Raw genomic sequence first — 22753 nt, 5'->3', positions numbered from 1 at the left:
AACTCTGGAACGCTTCAATGTATCCTAGCGATTCTGAGATTGTTTTTTCGTGACATATTGGGCTTCATGTTAGTGGTAAATTTAGGTCGATAATTTTTGCGTTTATTTGTGGAAAAAAATCAGAAATTTGGCGAAAATTTTGAAAATTTCGCAATTTTCAAATTTTGAATTTTTATTCTGTTAAACTAGAGAGTTATGTGACACAAAATAGTTACTAAATAACATGTCTCACATGTCTACTTTACATCAGCACAATTTTGGAAGCAAAATATTTTTTTGTTACGAAGTTATAAGGGTTAAAAGTTGACCAGTGATTTCTCATTTTTACAACAAAATTTACAAAACCATTTTTTTTTTAGGGACCACCTCACATTTGAAGTCACTTTAAGGGGTCTATATGGCAGAAAATACCCAAAAGTGACACCATTCTAAAAACTGCACCCCTCAAGCTACTCAAAACCACATTCAAGAAGATTATTAACCCTTCAGGTGTTTCACAGCAGCTAAAGCAATGTGGAAGGAAAAAATGGACATTTTAATTTTTCCAACACAAATTTTCTTTCACCATCAATTTTTTCATTTTCACATGGGCAACAGGATAAAATGGATCCTAAAATTTGTTGGGCAATTTCCCCTGAGTACATCGATACCTCATATGTGGTCATAAACCACTGTTTGGGTGCACGACAGGGCCCGGAAGGGAAGGAGCGCCATTTGACTTTTTGAATGGAAAATTAGCTCCAATCGATAGCGGACACCATATCGTGTTTGGAGATCCCCTGTGTGCCTAAACACTGGAGCTCCCCCACAAGTGACAACATTTTGGAAACTAGACCCCTTAAGGAACTTATCTTGATGTGTAGTGAGCACTTTGAACCCCCAAGTGCTTCACAAAAGTTTATAATGTAGAGCAGTGAAAATAAAAATCATTTTTTTTCCTCAAAAATGATTTTTTAGCACGCTATTTTTTATTTTCACAAGGGTAACAGGAGAAATTGGACCACAAAAGTTGTTGTCCAGATTGTCCTGAGTACGCTGGTACCCCATATGTGGGGGGGCCACTGTTTGGGTGCACGGCAGGGCGCAGAAGGGAATGAGCGCCATTTGACTTTTTGAAATGAAAATTAGCTCCAATCGTTAGCGGACACCATGTCGTGTTTGGAGAGCCCCTGTGTGCCTAAACTTTGGAGCTCCCCCACAAATGACCCCATTTTGGAAACTAGACCCCCTAAGGAACTTATCTAGATGCATAGTGAGCACTTAGAACCCCCAGGTGATTCACAGAAGTTTATAATGCAGAGCAGTGAAAATAAAAAATCATTTTTTTTCCCCAAAAAAAATTTTTTAGTCGGCAATATTTTATTTTCACAAGGGTACCAGGATAAATTGGACCCCAAAAGTTGTTGTCCAGTTTGTCCTGAGTACGCTGGTACCCCATATGTGGGGGGGAACCACTGTTTGGGCACACGTCGGGGCTCGGAAGGGAAGTAGTGACATTTTGAAATGCTGACTTTGATGGCATGGTCTGCGGGCGTCATGTTACATTTGCAGAGCCCCTATGTGCCTAAACTGTGGAAACCCCCCACAAGTGACCCCATTTTGGAAACTAGACCCCATAAAAAACTTGCCTAGATGTGTGGTGAGCACCTTGAACCCCAAAGTGCTTCACAGAAGATTGTAACGCAGAGCCATGAAAATAAAAAAATCTTTTTTTTTCCTCAAAAAATGAATTTTTAGCTCGCAATTTTTTATTTTCACAAGGGTAACAGGAGATATTGGACCCCAAAAGTTGTTGTCCAGTTTGTCCCGAGTACGCTGATACCCCATATTTGTGGGGGAACCATTGTTTGGGCACATGTCAGGGCTCGGAATAGAAGTAGTGACATTTTGAAATGCAGACTTTGATGGAATAGTCTGCAGTCGTCATTACGTTTGCAGAGCCCCTGATGTGCCTAAGCAGTGGAAGCCCCCCACAAGTGACCCCATTTCGGAAACTAGACCTTCCAAGGAACTTATGTAGACGTATTGTGAGTACTTTCAACCCCCAAGCGCTTCACAGAAGTTTATAATGCAGAGACGTGAAAATGAAAAAAACATTTTTTTTCCACAAAAATAATTTTTTAGCCCCCAATTTTTTATTTTTCCAAGGGTAACAGGAGAAATTAGTCCCAAAAAGTTGTTGTCCAGTTTGTCCTGAGTACGCTGATACCCCATATGTTGGGGTAAACCACTGTTTGGGCACACGTCGGGGCTTGGAAGGGAGGGAGCACCGTTTGACTTTTTGAACGCAAAATTGGCTGGAATCAATGGTTGCACCATATCGCGTTTGGAGAGCCCCTGATGTGCCTAAACAGTGGAAACCCATCAATTCTAACTTCAACCCTAACTCCAACACACCCCTAACCACAGCCCTAACCCCAACACATCTCTAACCCTAATCCCAACCCTAGCCATAACCCTAACCCCAACACACCCCTAACCCTAATCCCAACCCTAACCATAACCCTAACCCCAACACACCCCTAACCACAACTCTAACCCTAATTCTAACCCTCTTTCCAACCCTAACCCTCTTTCCAACCCTAACCCTCTTTCCAACCCTAACCCTCTTTCCAACCCTAACCCTCTTTCCAACCCTAACCCTCTTTCCAACCCTAACCCTCTTTCCAACCCTAACCCTAACCCTCTTTCCAACCCTAACCCTAACCCTAATGGAAAAATAAAAATAAAAATATTTTCTTTATTTTATTAGTTATGCCTACCTATGGGGGTGATAATCGGGGGGTTAATTTACTTTTTATTTCATTTTGATCACTGTGAGAGTGATCAAAATGAAATAATGGAATCTGCAGCCGGCAGATTCGGGCGGGCGCACTGCGCATGCGCCCGCCATTTTCCAAGATGGCGGCGCCCATGAACCGGACCCGCCGGACACCGGGAGCGACAGGGGGACATAGAAGGTGCCGGGGGGGTGAGAAGGGGGGAGGGGGTTATCGGAAGCTGGCGGGGAGCGGAGGGAATGGGAGGGGGGGCAGATGACAGCGGCGGCAGATCGACGCTGTCATTCAGTGGCGGGGGGCGATCGAATCGGTGTCTTCAGCCATGTCCGATGCTACTGCAGCATTGGCCATGGCTGGATTCTAATATTTTGTCAATTTTCATTGATGAAATATTACTATCGCTCTGATTGGCTGTTTCACTTTTAACAGCCAGTCAGAGCGATCGTAGCCACGTGGGGGCGAAGCCACGCCCCCTGTGGTGAATTACAAAGCCCCGTGTATCTGCGGGTCAGGTGACCTTTCACTGACCCCGGTCATCCGACCCGCAAGGGGGCTTTGAATTCATGACACAGGGTATGCGTCATAGGTCGGGAACCGGTTAATATATTGCAGTCATCACATTATATAGCACTGTGTACTTACAATTGCTCATTCTGGCTTTCTACCCAGTAAAATCTTCTCTTTTCCATTAGATCTATAACATCAGATAAATAAAAACTGCCTAGCTGAATCCTTCTAATCTCTATGTAGAAACAGGAGGTGAATTTTTCCTGTATGAGTCATGAGTCAGTGCAAAAGTCCCATGAGGAGGGAGAAGCTGGGTCAGGAGGTGAAGATGGGAATGATAAATGGAGAGACAAGAGACTTCCTGTCGCTACATAGAGCAGAGAAAAAGAGAAGAATTATCTGGCAGAAAGGCAAAATAAGCAATTTTAAGTACACACTGTTATATAATAGGATGATTGCTTCCATGCTTGACGATAGGGTATCCTGCTTCCCCGTCAGACACACGCACACGGGACGCTTAAAATGAATCTGTAACCAAGTGTGTGCTACCCAATCTGAGAGCAGCATACAGACCCCCAGTTGGACATTTAGTACATCACATCTAATGTGGTGTACATAATTATTTGTACCAAGTGTTCAACTGGGGGTCTGTGTTGGAGACCAGGCAAAAACTGAGAACAAGGATGAATTCTCATCACCACACAATAAGAAAAAAAAAAAGAATGGATCTACCTGTGGCAAAACATTTTTGTATTTCCGGTCATAGTATCATAGACATTAAATTACTTGCACTAAAACGTAACTTCAAGTCTCAGAGAGACAGGAAGGTCTGGGAGTATAAATTTATGACAACCTTTGACACGCAGGAATGAATGCGTCGCATGGATTTATGTCTTTTTACATTAATTAAGGAATTTGCTCCTAAGACCTTGTGGGGGCATCACAACACAGAACCAGACCCCAATCAGAGGACTATAAAACATTCACACTGCTTATCTATGAACTGTTCCAATATTTATGTTTATCTCTCTCCCATAATGACAATTCTGCTTCACGTCACTTGTCTATTGCGTTATTTCTGTACAGTGTTGTGTATAAATGTGATTCTTCAGATGTTGTATTAGTCATTGCCTGATGAAGAGACCTGAGTAGTCTCGAAAGCTTGCAATTTGTTACCATCTTTTCAGTTAGCCATTATAAGGTATCAACCACTGAGGACGCTCAATCCTGAATATTATACTTATGCACATTACTCCTGGCAGATTATCTATGATGAGAACTTACAATTTGAAGTTCAGCACCGCTCCAGCATTCACCAACAGTGTCCTGTAATAGAGGAAAGACAAAAAGGACAGATTACTATAGTATGCACAAGCCCAGTATTATAATAATAATAATGTTTATAATACAGGTAATGAAGGTTTTCAAACATATAAGTCATTCTTTATCTCAAGACTTCTGCCTCAACGGAATTTTGTGACATCAGAAAATGACCTATTGTTTAAAAAGAACCCGTCAAAAATGGTTACCCTACACCCCTCTCCAGATCCTATCCTAAACCAATAATATAATTTCGTAGCCCTTTATAAGATAATAAGGCAGTCCATTTCTTTATGACTCCAGAAGCAAAAAAATTACATTTTGAAGAAGTTGTAGCTGGAAGTGCACTGGGGTGTGATGGTGCACTTACAGTTTCTCAGCTTCCACTATAGTGCATACATGGAACACTCGCTCCTGGATGATTGACAGGTCTTAAGCGCTGGAACACTGGCCACTAACCTGTCAATCAGCTGGGGCAGAGAGAGTGTCGCTATGTAGGAAATATAAACTGCCGAAACTTGTAATCCCAGTGAGTGTGTCCCATAAGGCACTGTATAAATCAAGAAAACCAAAAACCAGTATGGGTCAGGACAAAAATGGCGTCTCCAATTAGTAAAGCATAATAAGCTTTATTAAAACTATTGTGTGTCTGTATTGCTGAGATTATTTATACCAGTTGTTTTGATGAACTGTATTTAATAAAGTTTATTAGGTCTTAATAATTGGAAGCGCCATTTCTGTCCGACACATACCGTTTTTGATCTATGTAGAAAATCTAGCTGAGGCCGAGCAGCTGTAAGTGCATCATCAAGCCTCAATGCACTTTCAGACGCCTGTATATACAGTGCCTTGCAAAAGTATTCGGCCCCCTGGAACTTTTCAACCTTTTCCCACATATCATGCTTCAAACAAAGATACCAAATGTAAATTTTTGGTGAAGAAACAAGTGGGACACAATTGTGAATTTGAATGAAATTTATTAGTTATTTTAAATTTTTGTGGAAATTCAAAAACTGAAAAGTGGGGCATGCAATATTATTCGGTCCCTTTACTTTCAGTGCAGCAAACTCACTCCAGAAGTTCATTGTGGATCTATGAATGATCCAATGTTGTCATAAATTGCTAATGATGATAAATATAATCCATCTGTGTATAATCAAGTCTCCGTATAAATGCACCTGCTCTGTGATAGTCTCAGGGTTCTGTATGATGCACAGAGAGCATCATGAAGACCAAGCAACACAACAGGCAGGTCCGTGATACTGTTGTGGAGAAGTTTAAAGCCGAATTTGGATACAAAATGATTTCCAAAACTTTAAACATCCCAAGGAGCACTGTGCAAGTGATCATATTGAAATGGAAGAAGTATCATACCACTGCAAATCTACCAAGACCCGGCCGTCCCTCTAGACTTTCATCTCAAACAAGGAGAAGACTGATCAGAGATGCAGCCAAGAGGACCATAATCACTCTGGATGAACTGCAGAGATCTAGAGCTGAGGTGGGACAGTCTGTCCATAGGACAACAATCAATTGTACACTGCACAAATCTGGCCTTTATGGAAGAGTGGCAAGAAGAAAGCCATTTCTCAAACATATCCATAAAAAGTGTCGTTTAAAGTTTGAAACACCTGGGAGACACACCAAACATGTGGAAGAAGGTGCTCTGGTCAGATGAAACAAAAATAGAACTTTCTGGCAACAATGCCAAACGATATGTTTGGCGTAAAGGCAACACAGCTCATCACCCTGAACACACCATCCCCACTGTCAAACATGGTGGTGGCAGCATCATGGTTTGGGCCTGCTTTTCTTCAGCAGGGACAGGGAAGATGGATAAAATTGATGGGAAGATGGATGGAGCCAAATACAGGACCATTCTTAAAGAAAACCTGTTGGAGTCTGCAAAAGACCCGAGACTGGGACGGAGATTTTTCTTCCAACAAGACAATGATCCCAAATATAAAGCAAAATCTACAATGGAATGGTTCACAAATAAACGTATCCAGGTGTTAAGGCCCCGTTACACATAACAATGTCCCAGCGATCCCACCAATGATCCGACATGGATGGGATCGCTGGGACATCGTTAGACAGCCCCTCCAGCGATCAGGACTAGCGAGCAAGCTGGTTTCTAATGTAAACATTGGGTATCCAGGAGTCGCAACTTTTGGATACCCGCTGTTACCTTTGAAACCGGCGTACACGCTGGTTTCCAAGGTAAACATCGGGTATCTAAGAGCTGTGCGGCTCCTGGATACCCGAGGTTTACATTAGAAACCAGCGTCGTTGATCGCTGGTCTCTCGCTGCCACACGCAGCGATGCGTGCTGGCCAGCGGGAGACCAGCAATCAAAAAATGGCCCAGGCCGATCGAGCACGATCAGCGATACCTGGCAGGGGGGCCAGTCGCTGATCCCCGTCACACACAGCGATCTCACTGGCGAGATCGCTGTGGCATCACAAAATCAACGATCTTGTTAGCAAGATCGCTGTGTGTGACGGGGCCTTTAGAATGGCCAAAGTCCAGACCTGAATCCAATCGAGAATCTGTGGAAAGAGCTGAAAACTGCTGTTCACAAACGATCGCCATCAAACCTCACTGAGCTCGAGCTGTTTGCCAAGGAAGAATGGGCAAGAATTTTAGTCTCCCGATGTACAAAACTGATAGAGACAAACCCCAAGTGACTTGCAGCTGTAATCGCAGCAAAAGGTGGCGCAACAAAGTATTAAGTTAAAGGGGACAAATAATATTGCACGCCCCACTTTTCAGATTTTGAATTTCCACAAAAATTTAAAATAACCAATAAATTTCGTTCAACTTCACAATTGTGTCCCACTTGTTGATTCTTCACCAAAAATTTACATTTGGCATCATTATGTTTGAAGCATGATATGTGGGAAAAGGTTGAAAAGTTCGAATGCTTTCGCAAGGCACTGTAGTACTTCAATATGTGATTTCTCGCTGCTGTTGCCTCATTTTGGGGTCATTTTTAAAGGGCTACAAAGTTAGGCCCCCTTCATATGTCCATATTTCCAGTACGTGTGGTTTTTTTTCCCTTTCTCCATGAAGGCCGCATATACCCATTATAACCCATGCTGCTATGCACATGTCTGTGTTTTTCCAGCAGCACGAATGACAAGAGCTAATAAAAATATATGGGTCCGTGACAAAAAACATACAGCATCTGTGTGCTGTATGTGTATAACATTGCAAAGGATAGGAGAAGCTTTGTAATTTAATTCTTTCTGTAAAGCGAACCTGCCTCCACTTTGTCCCATATGAGATACGGCCGCCACCTTTCAACCTCAATATACAGCATTCTATAATACTGTATATAAGCCCCAACCCGACGTGAAAGAGAAAAAAAGAACTTTATTATACTCATCCGGGGGGAGGTCCGGCCCGAGCGGTGTCAATGTTCTTGGTCCGGCACCTCCCTTCTTCTTGCTTCGTGTGGATGTTGCGTCCCTGCGTCATCCATGTGACGTTCAGGAGCGGACAACGTCCAAGAGTGGACCCTCTGGGTCGCGGATCTGGAGCCCCTGGGCCGAGCACGCCAGGTGATGACCGACCCCTATACAGGGATCGTTAGGGGCAGGACCGCAGAAGTCAGAACCGCGACAGCCGGTACCAAGAGGGACGGCTCACAGGAGGTACAGATGAGTGAAAGGTACAGGACTGAGGATAGAATGCAGAACGGGGTAGGAAGTGCAGGTCAAGGTATAGAACGGAGACACGGAGTACAGGACTGGGTGCTGGAGTACTGGACAGAGATACGGAGTACAGGATTGGGCACTGGAGTACCGAGTGAAGACACTGAGTACAGGACAGGGCACTGGAGTACAGGACGGGGATACAGAGCACAGAACTGGGCACTGGGGTACAGGATGGGGAGCGAGCACCAGACGGGAACAAGGCAGGAATAGGAGGAAGGTTACAGGAAGGCTCCTGCAACCCGGCCAGAGCACCGCAGGCAAGGCACACGATAATCAGGCGTCTCTACCATCTTGGAGACGCCTGATATAGCCTGTGCACAGCTCTCATTGGTGGCCTCACAGCTCTGGGCGGGCGCTGCAGGGTTAAGGAACCCTCAGGGCACGCGCCCGCGCCCTAAAGCGAGTGCACATGGCCCGTCGGCACCAGGAGGACGGGAGAGAGGAGGAGGCGGAACCAGCGCGAGGGGAGGACGGGTGAGTGCTGGCAGCGGCGGGCGCCGCCGCTGCTGGAGCGGCGGCGGCTGCCGCCGCAGCCGTGACAGTACCACCCCCCCTTTACGTCTCCCCCTCCTGAGGTTGGACAAAAACTTCTTTAAAAGAAGAGGAGCATTAACATTCTCTCTGGGTTCCCAAGACCTCTCCTCAGGACCAAAACCCTTCCAATCGACAAGGAAGAAGGTTCGCCCCCGAACTCTTTTCATGGCCAAAATATCTTTTACTTCAAAGATATCATCGGCCCCTACAGGTTGAGGAACGGGAGGTGGAAGCGGGCGATACCGATTAAGAACAACAGGTTTAAGGAGCGAGACATGGAAGGCGTTAGGAAGCCGGAGTGAAGCAGGCAACCTCAATTTGTAAGACACGTTGTTAATGCGTCCAAGAACCTCGAATGGACCAATGTACCGGGGACCCAGTTTGTAAGAAGGCATCCTCAGGCGGATATGCTTAGTTGACAACCAGACTTTGTCACCAGGTTGGTATGGCGGAAGGTCCCTGCGTCTCTTGTCTGCATGTTTTTTAATCCGGATGCTGGATTTTTCCAGTGCTTCTCGAGTCTCCCTCCAGACTTGAGAAAACTCAGAAAAAAGGGCATCCGCAGCGGGAACACCAGAAGGCGAGGAGAGCGGTAGCGGAACACCAGGGTTCTGGCCAGAAACTACGAAGAACGGTGTTTTGGTGGTAGACTCGTTGGGGTGGTTGTTATGGGCGAAGTCTGCCCATGGCAGAAGGGACACCCAGTTGTCCTGATGGGCGTTGGAAAAATGGCGCAGGTAAGCTGCTAGTACCGGATTGATCCGCTCCACTTGCCCGTTGGACTGAGGATGATAGGCAGAAGAGAAGTCCAGAGATATCCCCATGAGTTTGCTGAGTGCCCTCCAGAACCGGGAGGTAAATTGGACCCCTCGATCGGAGACAATACGTCGAGGGAGTCCATGCAGCCTGAAGATCTGGTGGATAAAGACCTTGGCTAACTCGGATGCCGTGGGTAAACCAGCCAACGGGATAAAATGGGCCATCTTGGAGAAGCGGTCGACCACCACCAAGATAGTGGTACATCCAGAAGAGCGAGGTAAATCGGTAATGAAGTCCATACCAATCTGTTGCCAGGGGGCGTCAGGAGGAGGCAGAGGATGAAGCAGGCCGGATGGCAGACCCCTCTTGGTACTTTGTTCTGGGCACAAGTCGTGCAGGAGGCTACGAAATCTGTCACATCCTGATGAAGAGAAGGCCACCAGTAGTAGCGAGAGAGAAGGCAGAGAGTTTTCTTGACCCCAACGTGGCCCGCAATCTTGGAGGAGTGCCCCCAGTCTAGGATTTCCGACCTCTTACTCAATGGAACGAAGGTCTTGCCTGGCGGAGCGTGGGAGAGCGTCACGGGTGCCACAGGATCACTTTGGCAGGCTCAATGATATATGAATGAGCCTCCTCAGAATCTGGTGATTGTAAGGACCTGGATAGGGCGTCCGCCTTGGTATTCCTATCCCCAGACCGAAAACGGAGTTCGAAGTCAAAGCGGGAAAAATACAGCGACCACCTGGCTTGCCTGGAGTTGAGTCTTTGTGCGGACTGAAGGTACGCCAAATTCTTGTGGTCCGTGAAGATTGTGAATGGATGGACTGCCCCTTCCAGAAGATATCGCCACTCTTCCAATGCCATCTTAATGGCCAGTAATTCACGATCTCCGATAGAATAGTTGCATTCTGCGGGGGAAAAGGATTTAGAAAAGAAACCGCAAGGCACCAAGTGACCAGAAGACGACCGCTGAGAGAGGACCGCCCCGGCTCCAACGGAGGATGCATCCACCTCCAAGGTGAAGGGCCTATTAGCTGTCGGCCGATGTAAAATCGGGGCGGAGGCAAAGGATCGCTTCAAGGCAAGGAAGGCCTCTTCGGCCTCTGGTGGCCAGGCATTTGCTTTGGACCCTTTTCAGGTCAGGGCAGAGATGGGCTTGGTCACAGAAGAAAAGTGGGGAATGAACTGCCTGTAATAATTTGCAAAACCCAAGAACCGTTGGATAGCTTTTACTCCGACCGGACGTGGCCATTTGAGTACTGCCGACAGTTTCTCAGGGTCCATCTTCACCCCGGAGTCCGAAATAATGTACCCTAAGAAGGGTAATGAGGTTTGCTCGAACCGGCACTTCTCCAATTTAGCATAGAGTTGGTTCTCCCGTAGGCGTTGCAGAACCAGTCGAACACTCCTCCGGTGGGTGGATAAATCAGGTGAGAAAATGAGGATGTCATCAAGATACACGACGACACAGGAGTATAGTAGGTCTCGGAAGATTTCGTTAACGAACTCCTGGAAAACCGCCGGGGCATTGCAGAGACCGAAAGGCATAACCAAATACTCGTAATGGCCGTCCCGAGTATTGAACGCCGTCTTCCACTCGTCCCCGGCACGGATTCGGATCAAGTTATAGGCTCCTCGCAGATCCAACTTGGTGAAGACCCGGGCTCCTCTCAGACGGTCAAAGAGCTCAGGGATCAGTGGAAGAGGATACCTATTTTTGACTGTAATGCTGTTAAGACCTCGGTAATCAATACATGGTCGAAGGGATCCGTCTTTCTTCCGGACAAAAAAAAGAACCCTGCTCCGGCAGGGGATGATGACTTCCGAATGAACCCTCGAGCCAAGTTCTCCCGAATGTAGTCTGACATGGCCGTGGTCTCTGCTGGAGATAATGGATAAGTTCTCCCCCTGGGGGGATTAGCTCCTGAAATCAGCTCAATTGGGCAATCAAAGGATCGGTGCGGCGGTAGGGTCTCTGCCTCCTTCTTACTGAGGACATCGGCGTAAGAGTGGTAAGCCGAGGGAAGCCCCGGGAGATCGAGAGGAGCATGCCGAGGTCCAAGACGAGGTACCGATAGTAAACAATTCTCCTGACAGGAGTGTCCCCAGCGTAGAATCTCCCCGGAACGCCAGTCCAGAACAGGCTCATGAGAACGTAACCATGGTAGGCCGAGAAGCACGGCATGGGACAGATTAGGCAGGACATAAAAAGCGATCTTTTCCCGGTGAAGAGCTCCAACTTGTAGTTCCACTTCGACAGTGGCCATGGTGACGGGTTCTGGTAGCGGTTTGCCATCCACGGAGGCGATACTGCGAGGATTTTCCAGAGTCACCACCGGAATTCGGAACTGGTCCACTTCCCTAAGCCGGATGAAATTACATGCCGCACCCGAGTCCACATACGCCTCCACAGATCTACGCTCCCGACCTGCAACAATTAGAACAGAAATGGTAAGGGGCAGAGAGGAATCGGTATCACCTAGGGAGGCCTCTCCTACCTGGCCTAGGTGGAAGCGTTTCCCGGCTTCACTGGGCAAGTACGCACAAAATGATTGGCCCCGCCACAGTAAAGGCACAACCCTTGCGTTCTTCTCTCCCGGCGTTGCTGCTCGGTCAACTTTACACGGTCCACCTGCATGGGCTCCGGGACGGAGCTACTAGGAGAGGCCGGAGAGCGGGGAATAGGGCTTGGTATAGCCTAAAGGGTCTCCTCTCCCTAACTGACTCCCGAGAGCGTTTTTGAAACCGTAAGTCAATACGGGTGGCTAGAGATATGAGATCCTCCAGGGTGGTAGGAGTATCTCGCCCGGCAAGCTCATCTTTTATTTTGCCTGAGAGTCCCCTCCAAAAGGCCCCAACCAAAGCCTCATTATTCCACCCCAGCTCCGAGGACAGCGTGCGGAAGCGAATGGCATACTGTCCTACGGTGAGAGGACCCTGACGCAGATTGAAAAGAGCCTCGGTGGTGGAGGCCACGCGTCCAGGCTCATCAAATACCTTGCGGAAGGTGTCGAGAAAGTTCTGTATGTTAGACACCACGGGGTCATCTCTCTCCCATAAGGGATTGACGCAAGCCAAGGCCTCCCCTTCAAGATGGGACACAATAAATGCCACTTTGGCTCGATCAGAGGGGTATTGCTGAGGCAGGAGCTCAAAGTGCAACCGACACTGATTCAAGAACCCCCGACACAACTTGGGGTCTCCGCTGAATCTGGGAGGTTTTCCCAAGCGGGGTGGCGGGTGAGATACTGGATCCCGTGGTTGAGCTGAAGCGGCTGCAGCAGACTGCAGGGACAGAAGGCGATCATCCACGGATGCCATATAGCTCAGAATATGGGACTGGGCGTCACGCTGCTGCGCGAGCTCCTGCTGGAGCCCAACTAGCAACGGGGCGTTCCATGGGTCAGCAAGTTTGTAAGGCGGAGAGACGAGTATCCATGGATTTCATGAAGGACATTATTCTAGTCTGGTTCTCACGTAAAAAGAGCAACTCTTTTTGTGTGGCCGCCGAGGCACTAGCGGGGTCCATGGCCTGATTATACTGTGACGTTCAGGAGCGGACAACGTCCAAGAGTGGACCCTCTGGGTCGCGGATCTGGAGCCCCTGGGCCGAGCACGCCAGGTGATGACCGACCCCTATACAGGGATCGTTAGGGGCAGGACCGCAGAGGTCAGAACCGCGACAGCCGGTACCAAGAGGGACGGCTCACAGGAGGTACGGATGAGTGAAAGGTACAGGACTGAGGATAGAATGCAGAACGGGGTAGGAAGTGCAGGTCAAGGTATAGAACGGAGACACGGAGTACAGGACTGGGTGCTGGAGTACTGGACAGAGATACGGAGTACAGGACTGGGCACTGGAGTACCGAGTGAAGACACTGAGTACAGGACAGGGCACTGGAGTACAGGACGGGGATACGGAGCACAGAACTGGGCACTGGGGTTCAGGATGGAGAAACAGAGTACAGGACAGGACACTGAGTACAGGACGGGGATACGGAGCACAGAACTGGGCACTGGGGTACAGGACGGGGAGCGAGCACCAGACGGGAACAAGGCAGGAATAGGAGGAAGGTTACAGGAAGGCTCCTGCAACCCGGCCAGAGCACCTCAGGCAAGGCACACGATAATCAGGCGTCTCCACCATCTTGGAGACGCCAGATATAGCCTGTGCACAGCTCTCATTGGTGGCCTCACAGCTCTGGGCGGGCGCTGCAGGGTTAAGGAACCCTCAGGGCGCGCGCCCGCGCCCTAGAGCAAGTGCACATGGCCCGTCGGCGCCAGGAGGACGGGAGAGAGGAGGAGGCGGAACCAGCGCGAGGGGAGGACGGGTGAGTGCTGGCAGCGGCTGGCCCCGCCACTGCTGGAGCGGCGGCGGCTACCGCCGCAGCCGTGACAATCCACACAGTCTACTCAGCTTTGCGCTCCTGCGCAGGCGTACTCCTCAGCGCCTGTGCACTGAAGAGCAAAGTACTGCAAGTGCGCAGGCGCCGGGAAAGGCCCAGTACATGCGCAGGGAGCAAGGAGGAGGACAGCATCACGAGAAGAGAGGACTGCCTCACAGGTGAGTATAAAAGCCCTTTTTCTTCTCTCTCACGTCGGGTTGCGGGCAGATGCACAGCATTATAGAATGCTTTATATTAGGGCTGAAAGGCGGTGGCCTTACCTCATAACGGCGGTGACAGGTTTCCTTTGACCACAATGGAAAAACAGCAATGGTAAACACCGATACTGGTTTTTCAAGTATGTGTTTAAACACAGGTGTGTGTAGGAGGCCTTACACCAATGTTTTGGCTGGCTAAAGTTTCTGATAGGTTCCCTTTAAATCAGGATTTTGTGTTACATGTTTAAAGGAGTTGTCCAAATTTAGCACATAAATCTTCTTCAGTCACTAAATGACTGCAGATCTGTGACTCCTCCTATCACACACAGCAATATATAGAGATATGCATACTCCCGGCCACATTGCAACTAGACATGCAGGGGTTTGCTCAATACAAGTAAAGTGAGCAAGGCTGCACACTTCTAGTCGGAATGTGGCCAGAAGGATGCATATCACATACTTACAGTCCCATGACCCCAGAGAGTCCTGACAGTGTAAGAATTCACATGTCTGCCAAACTTGGACAACCTTTTTCATATCACAAACCTTATTAAAAGGTTTAAAATTTTCACATTGGCCACTAGACCTTTTTTTTTTTAGCTTTAGGCTATGTGCCCACGTTGCGTTTAAATCCAGACACTGAAAACCGGACTCCTTCCCAGAAATCTCGCGTTTTTTTCAGCGCGATTTTACCGCGATATTCAAGCACTTTCCAAGAGATTTGAAGCATCGCTTGGAAAGTGATTGACAGGTTGGTCACACTCATCAGACATAGTGTTTGACAAGTGTGAGCAGCTTTTTACTATTGAGGCCGCCTATGCAGCATCAATAGTAAAAGATAAAATGTTAAAAATGATAAAAAAAATAAAAAAATCGGGGTATATTTACCTTCCGACGTCCCACGCTGCATTCCCGGGCCTCAGCGTTCCCAGTAATGCCTTGCGAGACCTGTGATGACGTTGGTCTTGCGTTGCTATAGCGATCTCGCGAGACTACGTCATCACTGGACCTTGCCGCAAGGCATTACTGGGAACGCTTAGGCCGGGAATGCAGCGCGCGACACCGGAAGGTAAATATACCCCGATTTTTTCTTTTTTTTTTACAGGGGTATGGTACCCAGGGCCTGGAGGACAGTCTCCTCTCCTCCACACCGTGGGTACCAACCGCACATGAGACGCTTAACTTCCCGCATGGTGGGTATAGCCACATGCGGGAAGTAAGCGATTCTCATGCATTCCTATGGGTGCCAATTCTTTGTGAGTCCGCACAAAAGAATGAGCATGCTGTGATTTTTTCCGCGATGCGATTCCGCCGCGGAAAAAAGCGCAGCATTAGCACAACATGTGCAGAATGCCATAGGAATGCATGGGGGGGCGTTCTGTACAAGATTTTTAAACGTTTTCGTGCCGAAAATCGCGGCAAAAACGCTTAAAAATCGCATCGTAGGCACATAGCCTTATACTTCCTGTCCCTTCAGGAAGCACAGGCTCCTTATCAGTGACAGGTAATACCGCTACACACCGTTGATAACTCAGGATCCACAACTTACAATAGACAGTGTCACAGCTGCCCCTGCTCCCCTCCCTTCACAATCACCTGTGCACACACTTATAAGAGGCTTCAGTTATTTCCTGAAACTACGTTAGAGTCTAAAAACACCCAAGTGGGCAGTGTCAAAAAATTGTATGATTTTTTTCTAATTTTTAATAAAGATTCTGATATGGAAAATAAAATTGCCCAAAATGTTTTTAAGTGTCAGAGTTCTCTGAATAAAGTAAGAATAGTTTATAGTCATCTCCAGCACCAATGCTGTTCCAGTGATTGTTATGTCACGTGAAAGCCACAGTCAAATCAGCGTGTCAGTGACTGTGGCGCTCATGTAACTGGATAATATCACGTGAGGGCTGGGAGATCAGACATCTGTGCTCATACAAAGGTTTCATTCATTCAAAGTTTCTGTACATTCACAGTAATAAAAGGGAACCTGACATGAAATTCATTGTCTAAACGGGTGAGAACATAAATCAGAGTCTAGCTTCGTGACTAGCCACAGTAGGTATGTTTTCTCTGAAGAGCCCCTGAATTTCTGAGAAAGCAGTTTAAGAAGCCAGCCGGGGTCTATAGGGAGCGAGCTAACCAGTCCGATGATGCCCATGGACAGCTTCACCCCGCCGCAGCTGATTTGACAGGTCTCTATCATGCACTTACATAGGTAGAGACCTTTCAATCACCTGGAGAGAGGAGGGGAGAAACCAGCCAGAGACGTCAAATTGTCAGGTCTCTCCCTATAGTAAAACTAGGGGTCCTATGAACCACCACAGCGTTTCAGAAAAAGGGGGCCAACATAGATTGGGAAGGTGTTGTCCTAGTAGTGGATAACCCCTTTAAAAACCCTTTGTTCTCAAGAATGGAGAAAGTTTTCATTCACTCTATAGTAGCTTACAACTTGTTGTCCTTGCCTTTGTTTTCTTTTTTTTTAAATGCAGACTATCAGTCTCTTGGGCATGTGCTTACAAGGTCTTTGCTCGGCAGCATGTAGGTACAGAGCTGGCTGTTAAAAGGTTGGGTCACACAACCAAGCTCTCCATTCAAGAAAAACAGGGCGATAATTCTGATCAGAGTGGCATCAGTTTTTCTCAAAAGATGGAAAAAATCCCCACATCTCCACCTTCTCCATTACGTCAGTACGTGTGCACTCTGATGTTTTCCACGGACCCATAGACTTGTATTGCAGATATCCATCCAAAACTCAAATCAATACCAGGTCAGAGGCCAAAAAAATAAAAATAAAAATAATCAGACATGTGCATAGCTCTATAGAATATCATGGGTATAAAGGCTATCGGTCAAATCCACTGATAGCATGTGTCTGATACAAGCAGTCGTTTACATGAGCCCAAACAATGAGCTGGGGAGGGATTAAAGGGAATCTGTCACCCTTTTTTTTGGCTTTGCAGCTGCTGGCATAGAGATTGGGGGCTTATCTACAGCATTCTGTAATGCTGTAGATAAGCCTCCGATGTAACCTGAAAGATAAGAAAAACACGTTATATTATACTCACCACGGCGGGTGTTGCGGTCCGGTCCGGCGCCTCCCTTCTTCATGCGATGATGTCCTCTTCTCCCGTCCTGTAATGGCGGCCTCCCTCCTTCATGCGATGATGTCCTCTTCTCCCGCCCTGTAATGGCTCCGGCGCAGGCGCACTGCTCTGCCCTGTTGAGGGCAGAGCAGAGTCCTGCAGTGCGCAGGCGTCGGGAGAGGTCTGGCGCCTGCGCACTGCAGAACTCGAGTATAAGCTGACACGAGTATAAGCCGAGGCACCTAATTTTGCCATGGAAAACTGGGTAAGCTTACTGACTCGAGTATAAGCCGGCAGTGGCGTATCTAGGGGGGGCAGCCGGGGCAGTTGCCCCGGGCGCAGCCAGCAGGGGGGCGCAGTCGGGCCACCTAATGCAGCGGTCCGCAGTGTCCTCCCTGGCGGCTGCGTTCTGCCGCCCCCCGCCTGAGAGTCGGCGGTTCTGTGTCAGCTGTCAAGCTGACAGCCAGGGCAGAGGAGGCCGCGCCGGCTCCCAGGGAGCAATTGTACTGGCGTCTATACAGACGCCTGTACAATTGAAGCTCTGACCGCCGGGCCAGAGCGACGTCAGCAGCGTGATCAGGTCATGTGATCACACTGCTGACGTCACTCCCCGGCGCCCAAAGCAAACGCTGGTGGTAAGTGTGCTCCTCTGTGGAGCTGAAGAACCACCGAAGATGGGAGATAATGAGTGGAGATGGGGGGGATTTGTAGAGGGGATGGCGGTTAATGTGTGGGGGTATTTAGAGTGGGGATGCCATGGGGTTAATGAGTGGGGATGCCATGGGGTTAATGTGTGGGGGTATTTAGAGTGGGGATGGGGGTTAATGAGTGGGGATGCCATGGGGTTAATGTGTGGGGGGATTTAGAGTGGGGATGGGGGTTAATGAGTGGGGATGCCATGGGGTTAATGTGTGGGGGGATTTGGAGTGGAGATGGGGGTTATTTAATGTGATGGGGGTTAATGAGTGGGGATTGGGTTAATGTGTGCGGGGGTTAATGAGTGGGGATTGGGTTAATGTGTGCGGGGGTTAATGAGTGGGGATGGGGGTTAATGTGTGTGGGGGTTAATGAATGGGGATGGGGTTAATGTGTGGGGGTATTTGGAGTGCAGATGGTTATTTAATGTGTGGGGGGATTTGGAGTGGTGATGGGGTTAATGAGTGGGGATTGGGTTAATGTGTGCGGGGGTTAATGAATGGGGATGGGGGTTAATGTATGGGGGCGTTAATGAGTGGGGTTGGGGTTAATGTGTGGGGGTATTTGGAGTGCTGATGGGGGTTAATGAGTGGGGATTGGGTTAATGTGTGGGGGGAATGGGGATGGGGGTACTTAATGTATGTGGGGGATTGGGGATGGGGGGATTTAATGTGTGGGGAGATTTGGAATGGGGATGGGGGTACTTAATGTATGTGGGGGATTGGGGATGGGGGGATTTAATGTGTGGGGAGATTTGAGGACACAAAATAAAGAGTATGTATGAGGAAACAGTATGGGGGATTGGTGCAGACAGTATGGGGAGCGAATGGGTTAATGTGAGTGGACACAGTATGGGGAGTCGGGGATATGTGTGAGCAGACAGTATAGAGAGTGGGGGGGTAAATATATGAGGAGACAGTATGGTGAACAGGTGGGATGCTAGAGGGGAATAGTGTGAGGGGACAGTATATTGCAGACATTTTTTATTTAGGAGCATTATAATGACACTTCTATCTTTAAGGGTGTCGTGTGGAGATTTGCTGCAGAAGACCGGAGAAGATGGAAGTCTACAGAGATGGCTGTGGATGAGAAAACTCATCATGGGGTCTAGAAGAAAAGGAGACTGACTGCAGAGACGACGTCATCTATAAGGTACCTGGATGTAAATGTTATTTGTGATACTGACTTATTCTCATGTTTTTATTTGTTAGGAACATTAAAGGGGTTGTCCAGGTTTGTACGGAGTCTGCTGTCATTCTATGTGACTGCAGACGTCTGAATTCTCAGTGCTCACTGAACGCTGTTAGGATTCTCTCATGCCGGTAATTTACATACATGTGGTCACATGCTGACTAGACATGTGTGGCCTCACTCAATGAAAGTGAACGGAGCGAGGCCGGGCACGTCTAGTCGGAATGTGGCCAGAAGTATATAAATCACATGCTTGTGCTGACATGACTGTACATCGGCAAGGGAGAATCCTAAATGTGTGCAGTGCATTCGTTGTGAGAATTCAGAAGCTGCAATGTCAGGATTCAGCGCTGCAGGTTCCAGTAGTCATCACATGGACACTTCACTCATGTGCGATTTTCATACTTGACAATGAGCTTCTCTTCCTGCTTCTCTCAGTTTTTTACTGAACATTGAGAGCATTAGGAGCAGCTCGTGGGTACATGGCTAAGTGTGCAAGTCGCATATGTACTTGGGGGGGGGGGCGCCGAGCCGAATTCTTGCCCCGGGTGCCAGAGAGCCTAGATACGCCTCTGTAAGCCGGGTATGCATGGCTCTCTCGTCCCTGTAATTGTATTCATGGCTCCCCGATCCCTGTCCTGCTATTCATGGCTCCTTATCCCCTATCCCAGGGTTCCCCAACTCCTCAAGGCCCACCAACAGGTCAGGTTTTCAGGATTTCCTTAGTATTGCCTAGATGATAATTGCATCACCTGTACAATACAAGGGAAAGTCTGAAAACATGAGCTGTTGGTGGGCCTTGAGGACCAGAGTTGGGGAACCCTGCCCTATCCTACTCACCCACCAGTGTGCCCTTGCAGCATGTCGGTGGTCCTGGCATCTTCATGGATGTGGCTTCCAGCAGCTCTTCCGGCACGATCACATTGAGCAGGGGGTTGGACATGATGACCCTTAAGGTCCCTTCCAACTCTAACTTTCTATGACTAATTTTCACATAGGCCACTTAGGGTTTTTTTTTTTTGTTTTTTTTGACTCTTTTGTCCTGTCCTTTCAGGATGACAGGAGGAGTTTTCAGCAGGCTATATATATTTTCGAGTATAAGCCGAGATTTTCAGCACTTTTTTTGTGCTGAAAACGCCCTCCTCCTCGGATTATAAATGAGTCAGACATCAATACTCAACCTCCGTCGCTGGATCTCCATCCCTGCATCTCCGTTGCCTGGCAGTTTCTTCCTGTGCTGAGTGGTCACATGGTACCGCTCATTAATGGAGTGATGGTCTATCCCATTTTTTTCAGAATGTGATTGCGTGGAATCTAGAATATACAGTGGATAGCTTTTCTCACTAATCCTAGTGATCATGTCCAATGCTTACATGACAGCGTCTGTGATGTCTGAACAGTTCCTCCTAAGGCGCAAAAAAAATGGCCTTTAGGCATTTCCTTTTTCAAAGGGGTAGGGTGATGGCTATCCCACTTTAGTAGGTTGTTGGTGCTTGAGGGCTAGCGATACATCATTGGGCCCAAAGTGCCATCCTACTCGTTTTTGATTAGTACAGCCAGGAAAGCAAATTGACAAAGATTAAGTTCTGCTGTGAATCAGATGTATTTAATTGACATTTAGCTCACTGACGAACTCGAGAAACTGGTGACTAGTCCCAGACCAAATGCTAAAAATGTGGCGAATATTCCATAGTCCAATGAATAGGTGCCAGCACATATGCTCATCCCCAAAAACAGCAGTGCCTTTCCACCAGTCCAGGGATAGGTTAGTGTACGACGAGGTACGTGGGCGCTCCATTGCAGTTCCCCTGAAGCTGGTGGAAGAAGGGTATGTGGGCGCTCCATTGCAGTTCCCCTGAAGCTGGTGGAAGAAGGGTATGTGGGCGCTCCATTGCAGTTCCCCTGAAGCTGGTGGAAGAAGGGTATGTGGGCGCTCCATTGCAGTTCCCCTGAAGCTGGTGGAAGAAGGGTATGTGGGCGCTCCATTGCAGTTCCCCTGAAGCTGGTGGAAGAAGGGTATGTGGGCGCTCCATTGCAGTTCCCCTGAAGCTGGTGGAAGAAGGGTATGTGGGCGCTCCATTGCAGTTCCCCTGAAGCTGGTGGAAGAAGGGTATGTGGGCGCTCCATTGCAGTTCCCCTGAAGCTGGTGGAAGAAGGGTATGTGGGCTCTCCATTGCAGTTCCCCTGAAGCTGGTGGAAGAAGGGTATGTGGGCGCTCCATTGCAGTTCCCCTGAAGCTGGTGGAAGAAGGGTATGTGGGCGCTCCATTGCAGTTCCCCTGAAGCTGGTGGAAGAAGGGTATGTGGGCTCTCCATTGCAGTTCCCATGAAGCTGGTGGAAGAAGGGTATGTGGGCGCTCCATTGCAGTTCCCCTGAGCTGATGAAAGAAGGGTATGTGGGAGCTCCATTGCAGTTCCCCTGAGCTGATGAAAGAAGGGTATGTGGGCGCTCCATTGCAGTACCCCTGAGCTGATGGAAGAAGCGGCATGCAATTATTCAGGACATATACCATAGCCATCTATTACCCTCTGATGGTCTTTTGTGTCATACGGTGTACTGCGGGATGCAGCTGGCCCCATAAGTGTATTCATGAGAGGCATTTAGGCACAATAAGGTTCTGAGGGACAGCAGCTGGTGAGCGGGGCACCACCATCGCTAACACTAGGGTGCTACCGCCGCGGCTCGGCAGTATCAGACCGTGTGGGTGCAGCGTTACGGTAGAAGAGGACTTGTGCTATTCATTCAGCATGGTCTGGTTTCATCAACTTTCGGGCCACAACAAGGCACACCGCGGCGTGGGGTCTTCAGAAAGTGGCTTTTTCTTTATGCATTGGGGGTCCATGTGTTTAATGCATACGTAACAAGTGTGCAATATTTTATAGAGGGGTTTCATGTTAGCATTATAGCTTCGGACCCCGCTGACAGACCCTGCTGCACCATCTCCTATGAAGACAGCCGGGGGTTCTGCCATATAACAGTCTGGAAAGGTAAAATTTGACAAAACAAACACCCCACAACATACCTGGTATTTCCATACAATCCAGATGTATGAACATGCAGTAAATAATGGCGCAGACGAAAGACAAAATTGTATTTTTGTGGTAACCGAAAAATGGAAATCTGACCGTCATGTACACCGAGAGTGGCACCAACAAACCCTGCCTGGCGAGCTGTGGACAAGCACCGGAAAAACGACAGGATAACGGCCCCGTACAGCGCCACCATTACAGGAATTATGGGTATATGACGAACTGGGGCTGGAACGGGTTAAGGATTGCAGGACACGGCTGTACGGAACCGTGTGCTACGTCACAGCTGCCATCTTCCTGTGTAGAGACGTGACGTCATACAGAGCCTGGGGTCCCAGCCCGCTCTTACCCGAACAGCAATAGGTCCCCGATCATCCTGCCACAGTAGGGTAGCGTCTAGTTTGGAGTTGAATTCTTGTGGGGGGAGGAGTGATTTGTTGAAACCATGACGTCACCGGAAGGGGCGGGACCTCCGCACTCCGGCCGGCGCGTGCAGCAGTGCTCACCTTCTGGCGGGACAGGAGGACTGTGTGCA

General features: G+C 48.3%; 1 protein-coding gene across 3 annotated transcripts in view; it reads right to left on the bottom strand.

Annotated features, from left to right (window-relative positions):
• SMIM7 (small integral membrane protein 7) overlaps positions 1–22704 on the bottom strand; it is a 36063-nt gene extending 13359 nt beyond the window's left edge. The window contains exons 1-2 of one of the 3 annotated variants that reach the window (XM_073559849.1): positions 22568–22704; positions 4572–4613 (exon numbers count right to left, since the gene is read on the bottom strand). In XM_073559849.1, coding sequence (XP_073415950.1) covers positions 4572–4613; positions 22568–22593 — 68 coding nt within the window. In that variant the 5' untranslated portion in view covers positions 22594–22704. The other 2 variants (XM_073559848.1, XM_073559847.1) reach the window with 2 other exon arrangements.
• Between the last annotated feature and the right edge of the window lie 49 nt (positions 22705–22753).

The sequence above is a fragment of the Dendrobates tinctorius genome, unplaced genomic scaffold, assembly GCF_039654945.1.
Source record: "Dendrobates tinctorius isolate UK_male_01 unplaced genomic scaffold, ASM3965494v1 ptg000276l, whole genome shotgun sequence".
In the NCBI taxonomy this organism is placed as follows: Eukaryota; Metazoa; Chordata; class Amphibia; order Anura; family Dendrobatidae; genus Dendrobates; species Dendrobates tinctorius.
Note: the sequence above shows the minus strand (reverse complement) of the source record. Positions and strands in the feature narration are given on the sequence as shown.